This window comes from Podarcis gaigeae, assembly GCF_964106915.1.
Source record: "Podarcis gaigeae genome assembly, chromosome: 6".
In the NCBI taxonomy this organism is placed as follows: domain Eukaryota; kingdom Metazoa; phylum Chordata; class Lepidosauria; order Squamata; family Lacertidae; genus Podarcis; species Podarcis gaigeae.
The window spans coordinates 93,826,881-93,838,430 of NC_139682.1; the positions used below are offsets into that span (position 1 = coordinate 93,826,881).

Here is an 11,550-nt window from a genome sequence, read left to right on the forward strand (position 1 = left end):
AGGTGCACAACAAAGAATGTGAACATGGATCTGAAGGGAGAAGGGGGTATCATGCACACCACAGGTTCTGGTGCACAGATTTGTGGACCCTTGCATTTGACAACAAATAAAAATATTATAGAATTTTCTTTGAGACTTTCCAAAGCCTGAACAGGCCTGTCCTCATTAACAGTCTGTGTGAGAGAAGTTCTTTGGACAAACTTTATCAATAGACACACTTACCACAAAATTTCTTGCTGCCTTGAATCTGTCAAAAAAGCACTGTCATCTGGGAGTGGATTGAAAGCATCTATAGCTTGTCTGCAGCCTGGTCGCATACCAGAGTGATGGGCAAAATGAGAGTCTTGATAATGTCCTGTTCACTGGTTTGTGTTAAACTGCTCAAATAAACAGACTACCTATGTGAGCTGTGTTAAGATGGGAGTTGTGAATTCACACAGAGCTGGTAGTTTCAGTTTGTGTTCCCATGGAAAGGTGACTCTATATAGACAATTATTTCCTTTAAAAATATTTTAATTGTACAAATATAAAATGAGAAGTGATCAGTGTCAGGATGAGCAGTGAAATGGTCCAGTTTGCTGATAACTCCAAATTGGACAACACCAATAAAAGATATATCCAAACAAGATTTGCAAGCAACAAAATGGCATGCAAGGTTCCTGTAAGTAGTTATGTGGTGATACACATTAGGGTCTGACTAAGATGGATCAAGAATTTGAAAACGTTGACAGCGTGTGGTGGCAATGAAAAAGGTAGAAATTATTAGAAAAGAGGCTGAAAATAAAACTGCCAGGATCATAATTCCCTTTATATGACTCTACAGTGCAGCTAGATTTGAAATAAAACTTACTGTTCTGGTCATCTCATCTCAAAAGGGTACCACAGAGCTAGAAAAAGCGTAGAAGCTGGCAACCAAATAGCTAAGTGGAACCTTCATTTTCAAAGGTTGCATGCTACTGAAAAACAGATGTTGAGAGGGGGCCAGTAGCATGGGAGGACTATTGCCCTTCAAGCCTGTGATGTGTTTTCCAGAAGCATTTGGTGGGATACTGAGAGAAACAGAACACTGGGACTGGATGGAACTTTTGGTCTGATCTAGCAGGGCTCTTTTGGAGTACAGGATAAGCTGTACAATTCCTATTACAGCCTATACTGTACTTACAAGGCAAAAGAAGTTGGTTAGAGGCTGTGTAACAATATAAGAAGTTCCATTTTTTAAAAAAATCACATCAGCTAGCCACCAGTCTCAGCTCCCAATAATATTCACCTACTGTGTATGTGAAGTGGTTTGAACACATTAAAGGCCTTTATAAACGCTTTTATTGAACTTAAAGGTAAAAGTAAAGGACCCCTGACCATTAGGTCCAGTCACGGACGACTCTGGGGTTGCGGCGCTCATCTCGCTTTACTGGCCAAGGGAGCCGGCGTTTGTCCACAGACAGCTTCTGGGTCATGTGGCCAGCATGACTAAGCCGCTTCTGGCGAACCAGAACAGCGCACGGAAACACTGTTTACCTTCCCTATTTATCTACTTGCACCTGGCATGCTTTTGAACCGCTAGGTGGGCAGGAGCTTATCAGCACTTATTTCCAAGAATACATAGTGTACATCAGATCAGGCTGCATAGCTCAAAAATGGGAAAATCAATCCTTCCAAAGAAAACTGTTCAACAGTCAAAACTAACTAACAAGAATTAACTTAAAAACAGCTTTATTTCCTACCCTAAAAGCAAAATTCTACAGATGTTAAAGGCAAGGTCCACTGAGGTCAATAAGCTTTACTACCTGGGTGTGTGCATCCACAATCAGATAACCAAATGCATGCCCTGCCAATCTCATCAGTATGTCTTACGGTTAAAAGTTTTATGATGCTGCACTATCAAGTGGCGGGAAGCCCCCAAACCTATTGCCAGCATATTTTTCCATACCAATGTCAGAAAAAATAAAATAAAGAATGAAAGGATCCCATTGATACATATTAAAGGTTGTAATAATATGCCCGCTGGTGTATGTGTCTATTTGCTTTTAGCTACTTTAGTCCATATGATTTAACTGTGACTCTCAACAATAGACTTTTCGAAGACATTATTAAACCTACCCTTCAAGTTATCTTGTTTAATTTTCACATATACAAATACTACTAAAATCCCCGCAAAAGGCATGGAACTGTCAATTCCTGCTGTATGAAAAGCTTGTACAAACACCAAGCCTCAAGTCCAGGAAGGAAACCTGGATGTACACCCAGCATTATTACCAAGGAGCTTCTGCTGGGCCAACCACATCAGAGCTCCTTTTTCTCAGCCATATCCTATTTAGTATCTTACAATTGCCATGCATTTCATTCAAAATGGATTACAAGCACAGTGGTACCTCGGGTTAAGCACCTAATTCGTTCTGGAGGTCCATTCTTAACCTGAGGTACCACTTTAGCTAATGGGGCCTCCCGCTGCCGCCACACAATTTCTGTTCTCATCCTGAAGCAAAGTTCTTAACCCGAGGTACTATTTCTGGGTTAGCGGACTCTGTAACCTGAAGCATCTGTAACCCGAGGTAGCACTGCATTAAGCACACAGCAAAGTATCTTTATTAAACAAGTGGCAAAAAGTCACATAAAAGGTTTATCTATTGCTTGCACCACAACCTTGTTTTGGGAATAATACATTTGAGTAAATGGATACACACAGTTGGATGGATAAACACAGTTTTCACAAAAAGTCAACAAGCTGAACTGTCCAGTAATGCTTATTTCCCCACTACTGTTTAAAAAGAAACTGAAATAATTATATTTAAGTTTTGAGAATAGAGCCTGGAGTATCAGTGCTCCATAGGTTTGGGGGTATACGTAAGACCATACACAAAGTAGTGAACTGAGAAGCTCTGGGTCTTATGCTGGGATCTAGCCTAGCAAGTTACCATTATCTGTAAGTAATCAGGTCTCAGAACCTTCTTCAGGTACAGGGAATGGTGGTTTGCAAAATTCATTAGCAATTAGCAGACAATATGAAGCTTACAGATTGAACAGAACACCCTGCTCTGTTCTAGACTGAGGTATATAAATTCTGACCTGACATCTAGGCTATTCTCCTTCTATGGTTGCGGGGGTGGGGGGAGATAAGAGACTTCAGTGTTTATATAATTTGTTTGCACATTGTTTTTCAATTATAGAAAATTGATTACTGGACTGCCAAGCAATGAGAAGTGTTTGGGCCTTAACTTGTCTGTACTATCTGTTAGTGATGTATTCCAGAACATTCCTACTCCAGCAAAAAAGACAAACTATTCCTCAGAAGGATGGTTCCTCTTTGAGAGAAAAGGTGAGAGCATGAATTAATTGTGCTGCCATCTAAAACAGAAATTTTTGGGTAGTGCGGATCAGGCCACCAGAACCAAAAGAAGTTGCAGGTGCAATAAGAGAGAAAGAAGGGGTGCAGACCTAGATTGTAACTGGGGGAAGAGAAATTCTCTGGCCACTGAAAGTGATTTTCTGGCTCTCTGAATGTACCCAAGGTTTGGATTGGTGCCCAGGACAATTAAAACTGTTTAAATGCAAGAACACAGCATGAACAGCATTCAACATAATAGATTTTCTCCCAGCTGACAAAGTTTTCGTCTGAGGCATTAATTAGCTTTAGTTAAGATAGAACCATGCTCGACAGCCAAATCCAGAAGAGCCAGGATTTCTCTAAAGTGAAGCTGTAAATCTAGTCCTACAGCTTAGAAGCAGCATCTTTAAATTATTATACAACTTCCAGCAAAAATAACTGAGTTCCATCAAAACTCTTGCCATCATAACCAATACCTTTCATGTAAAACTAGTTTCCATTATCTCAAACAAGACAAATCAATGAGGGAAATAGTACAAAGTAGGAGAAAACACTTTGGTAAACAGAACCATATGCTACTGCTTATATAAAGTGCTTTAATAGCTGCTGAGCAGGCCCACAAGAATTCAGCTGCAGACAGGTAAGGTGGGATGGGAAGCAAGCTATTTTGTTCCAACATGCAGTCAATTGTGCCTGGCTCTATGTGACAGAAGTGCTTACACGATGCATAATAGCTATAGAAAGACATACTAACAAAAAACATAATATAGAGATTTTTAGTTGGGCCCAATAAAGGCACTCTAACAAACTTTCCATTTAAGGTTTCTGTGCTTGTGTATTTGTAGGCTCTATGCCCCACCTATAAAGCTAAGGGAAAGATGTTGGGAAGCAATCTTATCAGCTACTTTCTCCAGCTAATATCAACAAGCTCCAAGATGAAAGGATAGAGCTAAGAACCCAACAGAAGAGGGTGCATGACATCCCCAATACAGTAGTGGAAAAGATGAAATGCTCTACATTCCTACCTGTGAAATACCGTATTTCCCCATGTATAAGATGAGGTTTTTTGCTTTAAAAAATAAGTAAAAAATTGGGGGTCGGCTTGTACACAGAACATGGGCATCTGGGGGAATTTTTAAAAAATATGTAAGCATATCTCAGGTTTTGGATTGGGCAGGCTGAGGCGGTCCCTCCTGCTGCGGTCTCCCCTTTCTCCCCCCTCCGGGCTGCATGCTGACGCCCCCACTGGCTCGACCAATGGATCAAGAGCAGCTGCCACCACCGCCGCTGAGAGCTGCCTCAGCTACCTCTCCTTGCCCTTCTTTCCCTTTTTCCCTCTTCCCCTCCCACCTTGCCCCCAGCTCAGTTTGCTCTCGATGGCATGGCCCGACGCAGAGCGGCCGCTGCCTTCCCCTGGCCCTTCCTTGGCATCCTGCTTGGGAGCAGGGAGCAGCTGCCACCGAGGGGGATTGTGTGATGCCCCAGTCGCTGCCTTTGCTTCTGCACCACGGTGCACTGCATGCACCTCATGCTGGAAACTCTGAGGGGCGATCGCCTTGAAAAAGATCAACAACTTGCCACCGCCAATCATCCAGATTTTCACTTCTATTTTAGGGTTTCCTTTTCTTAATTTTGGGTTCAAAAAAATAGGGGGCGTCTTATACATGGGAAAATATGGTACTCTGGGAACACTACAGCAAAGCCAGGCAGTGGATCACAGTACATAAAGAGACCACAGAGGAACCCCAGGATGATATACATGCTGAAGACAACCCTTCTGAGTAGAGTGGAAGGAAGCCATTTGTTCCCTGTCTCCTGCATACATTACAAACAGAATAGCAGGGTAGCAATACATTGAACGTTGCACTATTACAATATTTCCTTCTGTGCAAGCATCAGTTTGTCCTATGAAACAATCCCTCCTCTCCTCCCCCATGTGAATCTTCCGATCCCCCAGGGCCAAATTCAGGGACATGGCGGGGGAGGAGGAGAGCAGGGGAATCCTGTCATGTAAGCAGGGCTTCCGCTGACGTGACTCAGCAGTTGAATCCCGTAAATGGATTCCATCCTTCAGACAGATCACAAACAGGTTTGCGGTTAAGTATATATATTCAATTATATACTCAAGAGAACTGCACAGCTCCCTTAAATTTGTGTCTGTATCATGGATGTTTTCTAAATACATACTTTATGAATTTACACTTTACATTTGTAGATGTTCATCTAAAAATATAGTGTGCAAGATGAACTTGCATGAAGGAGAAGCGTCCAGGTATCTTCTGTTCCTCACAAGTAACTAGTTTTAAATTTTCTGTGTTAACAACCTGGAGTTCTCAGGAGCTTTACAGTTTTAACATTTATTTTACTTGCTCTTTTATTTTTTATTGATGATGGGTGATTTTGATTATTTTTAGTTTGAGTTAATACAAATTGCATATCCCAAATTACTTATGTCCAACCCTGAGATCTACAATTATGAAGGCCAGGCCATAAATATGCATAATAAATAAGCCTTGTGTGCCACACCTTGAAGAATAACGTTTTATTATGAACTATAATCCAGTTCATGCATCTGATAAAGCATTGCACCATAACAAAAATTGCTAATCTTTTAAGGTGCCACAAAACTTTTTATTGATCTTGCTGCAATAAACACAGCTACTCTACTGGAAACCAAAAATGAGTTAAATTTAAGACTAGAGTGAAGTAGGTACCATCTCAGAATCTTTGAAAGGCATCCACTACATCACATCCTCTGTTCTGCAAGTTGTTTCATCATATATACAAGACATCAGCGGTTGCTGTTAAGTACTGCAGTGATATTGGCCCAAACTAAGGTCACTGACAGGCTCCTTTGGAACTTACTGGCTGATTTATCAATATGACTTTGGCACAGTATTAAGCAGCTTTATAGTTTAGTTATCTGTTTTGTTGTGTTCATACTACTGGTAATTTTGATATTTTTGCACTGATTGTGCTGCGGCAATTGTCAGTTACTTTGGGCTTCTTTCTGGAAGGAAAAGCAGGGTACAAATGTGAAATGAAAATGAAACTTCAGAACTTACTCTTTGACCACGAAGACAATATTATTCACCCTTGAGGCTAGTGCTGAAGTGAACCCACAATTCTGGTTGACGTTTCAAGGACAGCATCCTATACCCCTACATAGCTTGTGTACAACAATCCATGTGAACAACATTTTATTGAGAGTACAAGCAAAAACCATGACTTTGCAGGTGGAACATGTCCAAAACATATGTGAAAACCTGACTACGTTACTAACACTTCTTTGCCAAGAGCCCTGACACCTTGCCTTGGAACTCCAGCCACAAACACCCTCTAATCTAACAGTTGGGGTGCACAGACAGAGAACCCCATACAAGTAAGTAAGTAAGAAAAGAAAGGCAACATAGACAATGCAAAATACAACTGCTGTAGCTGTCTGCCTCGACCTGCTTTATGGTTTTAATACTTTACCTCAAATAATAGGGAGAAGAGTATCCCACACAGAAAAAACAATCATCTCCACATGGCAAAGGCCAAGCCCTCCAATCCAACTGTAGCTGGTCAAACACTTTGGAGTACTTTTGCTTTGCAAGTTCCCAGCCCTGGTGCCTCGCATTACTGCCAGTGTTGGAGGAACTATTCAGGAATCATAGCCTCAGTGTGTAGTATGCAGCTATATCAGTTGTTTCTGAACAGCCAGAGTTCAATTGCAACCACCAACTCAGAAGCCAGTGCACTCTCCACTTCCCCCATGTGTGGGGGGCAGTGGGTGGGTGGGGATGGCTAAGGCATGACCACTGGCCAAGCATCACTTACTACTCTCTCTTGTACCTGTGCATGCAGGTTCAGCAGCGTTAGAAACTGATATATGAAAGCTAGGAGCTAAATGGCACCTTAAACCTAGGTTATGGGCGCAACAACAGAATGTCTAGGTGCGCTTTTTATAACAAAAAAACCAACAAGTGAATGAGTTGCAGCTAAAATATAGTGTTCATTTTTCACATGGTCTAGTCTCTTTTCCGGGGACGCAGGTGGCGCTGTGGGTTAAAGCCTCAGCACCTAGGACTTGCCGATCGAAAGGTCGGCGGTTCGAATCCCTGCGGCGGGGTGCGCTCCCGCTGCTCGGTCCCAGCGCCTGCCAACCTAGCAGTTCGAAAGCACCTCCGGGTGCAAGTAGATAAATAGGGACCGCTTACCAGCGGGAAGGTAAACGGCGTTTCCGTGTGCGGCTCTGGCTCGCCAGAGCAGCGATGTCACGCTGGCCACGTGACCCGGAAGTGTCTCCGGACAGCGCTGGCCCCCGGCCTCTTGAGTGAGATGGGCGCACAACCCCAGAGTCTGTCAAGACTGGCCCGTACGGGCAGGGGTACCTTTACCTTTACTAGTCTCTTTTCCAGTCTTCAGACAATAGCTAGAAGTAGGGAGGCAGAAAAAGGTCCCTCTTTCCTTCCACTCTGCAGTTTTAATCTGAAATCATAGGCGCAGTACTGCTCCCAGAGCTCAGAAACTGCTTGCACTAATGAAACTCCCTGTCGCAAAATGCGCCTAGAACCATGGGAGTTTCGGGCACTGGGTTCAAGGTCTATTTATTCCAGGTACTGAGTATTACTAGATGCCCTTTCAATCTCTTCCCTTTACTCTCCACAGGCCACACCCAGCTCCACATAGATCACAAGGAAGGCCCACTCCATGATCATAAGTGACCAGAATGCCTCCTGCCTGTTCTGCCATGGACAATGACAACCTTACTGACTCTAGACAGGAACCAGCACCTTGGAAAGCTTTAAGACAGATAGGTATGCAACAGGCAGCAAAGAACTGGTGCCTGCTACTCTGCTGTCTGAAGGCCCAAGACACAGATGCCCTGCTGGTTAACAACCCTACACATATCTTTTCAGAATCCATTACACCCTAGATAGTGTGGAATAAAGGATATGATTTTGCCACATGCTGGATGGGGATCTTTTCCCCCACATGCTAGGAAGAGCTGAACTTGGCTGGCCTCAGCAGGTGAGAAGGTATGATGGGCTCATGATTAGTAGCCCAGGAAGCTATGTTGCTGATATGTTGCGTGGCTTCTTCTGCCCTCTCTTTACGTTCAGTGCTCAAAAACAGTGCTTGAGCAGCCTAAGAAGATTCAAATCCCTATTGGTACATATGCCTGGGGACTGGGAGCAGCAGGGATATTTTTGTCTGTTCCATTGGGGATCATGGAGCAGGGGCACTGTGGCATCATTGTGTGCGTTACAGGGAGGTGTTCCGGAAAATGTCCTCATCACTGCGAGTTCATTCACTCCCTCTTTGTGTAGGCGGCATTGCTGGCACATTTCCCCAATTGGTGCGCCTTGTTTGTGCTCCTGCTATTTTTGCACTGTTTGGGGGATTTTCCAAGTGGTACATTTTCCCACCCCCACTCTGCATTAAGTGGGTATATGATACAGCAGTTGTTACACCAGCATCTCCCCTTCCACGCAAAGCATATTTGCTGTATGGAAGTGGCTCTGCAAATCCTGTACCAGCTACATCCTCCTTTCCTAGCAGTTTTCAAAGTGTGTTCCAGAGAATCCAAGAAATTATGAAATGGTTCCTCAATGAACCTTGGGCAAGTTTTTTTTTAAGTGACTTTTCCACCTATGCTCACTTTCCCCTGAAATGTACACACACGATCAGAGCATTTGGTGTATTCTACTCCATTTCATGCAGAAGAGAATGGTTGAGGAGCTGAGCAGATCTGGCCAGCACTCAACACAACTTTAGGGCATATCCCAGAATAATGTGTAAAGCACAGACGTCCACAGGTGTCAATTCCACATGGATTTATGTATTTTTCAAAATAGAAACTTTTAAAATCATAGTTGTAAGCTAGGGAACCTGCTGTATTCTGCCTACATAACCATAAACATAACCAAATACAACTCTCCTTAGTCAGGTACTTGGCATCCAGCTAAAGTAGTTCATGAAGCATCATACATATGGATCTCAATCAATCCATTTGCATCAAAGACCGCTTGAACTTAAAAGAAATTATAGTCAAATGTGGTAAAATTTACAAGTAGTATTACAAATTACTGAAATTAAGATAAACTGGAAATTATCCTGAGGAGGGGTTCAGAGGCTTTCTGTTTTAGACTAACTCCAGCTTGTCATGAGTGGTATGTAACCAAGTTTTACTCAGAGTAAACCCATTGCTATTAATGGACCCAATTTAGACATGCTCATTAATTTTAATGTGTCTATTCTGAGTAAAACTCAGTTGAATACCACCCATTATACTGCAAAGTTGCTACCATGCTACATTAAGTTTGTCAGGAGATAATGAAAGAACAGTAACAATATAAGTAGTCAATACTGCTTTTTTACCTTGATATGCAATGTGTTTCTTAATAGCGTTACATCTCTCACAGACATACCCACAGCCTCTCAGCTACAGATGCTGACTTTTTCCTCAAGAAAGGACACACACAGTTCTCTTCTGCCCTCATCTCTGCTGGTAAAGGTCATCACAGTGCAGACTGTTACCCTAAGAGCAGAGCTGCCATCACAATGTCACCAAAGAATGTAGAAAGGAACCCTGATAAACAGTGACCATAAGGTTCTGAAATAATGTAATGTCTTTGGCACCTTCTAGGCAATGCAACGCAGATGTCAGTTGCCACAATTTGTGACAGGCCCCTTAGGATGAGGTTCATCCTTACCAAAATTAACTTTATCAAGACAATCAGGAGATAGGGAAAGAAAAGGCAGCAATTGACAGAGCAAGGGTGAAGGTGAACCAGAAGATATATCAACAGACAAACAGATGTTGGCAGGAAGCACACACACACAAAATCAAAACGGGGGGATCTAAAGCCTGCTGTGGAAAACAGCCCAACTACAGATAAAGCAAAGCATTTTGTTGCAATTTCTAAAACACATCACGCAACTATAGCAACATTACTAACACAGGCCGTTCTAAAGGGATGCACGCCTCTGACCTACATCTGTAGCACCAGAACATTTAGATGCCCTTAAACAACCAAATCACTCAAGTGTGTAGCAAACATGAAAGCCGACCATATTTACAGATATTCCAGGGGAATAACGAAAACGTCTATGTATTCCAGAGAGGCAGCCTTGTTGTGTGCTGCAGCAAAAAGAACAACTAGAAGAGGAATACATTTACTGTGGGAATAAGCTTTCGCCAGGTCGGTTTGCAGCCATGGGAGGACGGCTCACAAGCTCAAGAAACCCTAAAGCCAAGCATGAGCTAGGTCCGCAGAGGTTACCTACCAATATGCCCTGAAACAGTGCAACTGGAGCCACAATCTTGGTTCAGAGCAGTATACCTGTCAAGGACAAGGTGCTTTGGGGCGGGGGGGGGGGGGGAGCATCCAACAGGGAAGGGCTGCTGCCTTCCTGCTTGGCCGGTCCCTCCCCTCCAGGCAGCATCTAACAGGCCATTGCTGGGAACAACATGCTGGACCAGGAAGACCTTTGTCTGATGCAAGAGAGCAATTCTTCCTGTTGTGCTTTTTTGAGCGGGGGCGGGTGTGCCTGCCCGTCGTCGTCCCCCCCCCCAGGAAAGGAGAAGGAGGCTTCGCTCCCCGCCCCCAGCCCTCGCCTCAGCGCCACACCCACCCGCTCCCAGCATCTGCGGCAGCCTCCTCACCCCCCCCCCCGCCGTTCCCTTCCCACCTTACCGTGCTGGGTGAAGATATTGAAGCCGCTCTCGGCCCCTCGCGGGGCGGCCGCCTCTCGCCTCCGGCCGGCGGGCCTGGCTGCGCTGCCCCGGAGCCCCCTCGGCTGGGGCTGGGAAAGAGGCGGCGGCTGTTGCTGCTGCTGCTGCGTCGCCGCCGCCGCCGGCTGCTGGAGCGCGGAGGAGGCGCCCGGCTCCCCGACGCGGCCCACCTGCTGGCCCATCCCCGTCCCCCGCCCGTCTCGGGCCCCCGCCACAGCCCTCGGCCGCCGCCTCGCGCTCACATGCCGCCGCCTGCGACGCTCCTCCAGCCGCGCCCGCCCAGGCCCGCTTCCCCACAGGGCTGCCCTGCCGCCGCCTCTTCCTCCTCCTCGCCACCGCGCTCCGGACAGGCCCTCACGGACTCGCCCCCTCAACCCCCGCCGCCGCCATCTTGACCACAGAGCTGAGGGGGCGAGGGGCAGAGCGGCTCCTTCTCGCCCACCCTTCCCACCTCCGGTCCTCCAGGGGCGGCGATGGCTCCGCCCCGCGACGTCCGCGGCCCAAC

General features: G+C 45.1%; 1 protein-coding gene across 7 annotated transcripts in view; it reads right to left on the bottom strand.

The window, feature by feature from the left end:
- Window positions 1-11,227, bottom strand: part of ABL2 (ABL proto-oncogene 2, non-receptor tyrosine kinase) — a gene marked incomplete at its 5' end in the record, with an annotated part of 81,069 nt that extends 69,842 nt beyond the window's left edge. For all 7 annotated transcript variants that reach the window (XM_083743765.1, XM_083743769.1, XM_083743764.1 and 4 more), the window contains one exon: window positions 11,008-11,227. In XM_083743765.1, coding sequence (XP_083599891.1) covers window positions 11,008-11,227 — 220 coding nt within the window. The remainder of the gene's footprint in view (window positions 1-11,007) is intronic.
- Between the last annotated feature and the right edge of the window lie 323 nt (window positions 11,228-11,550).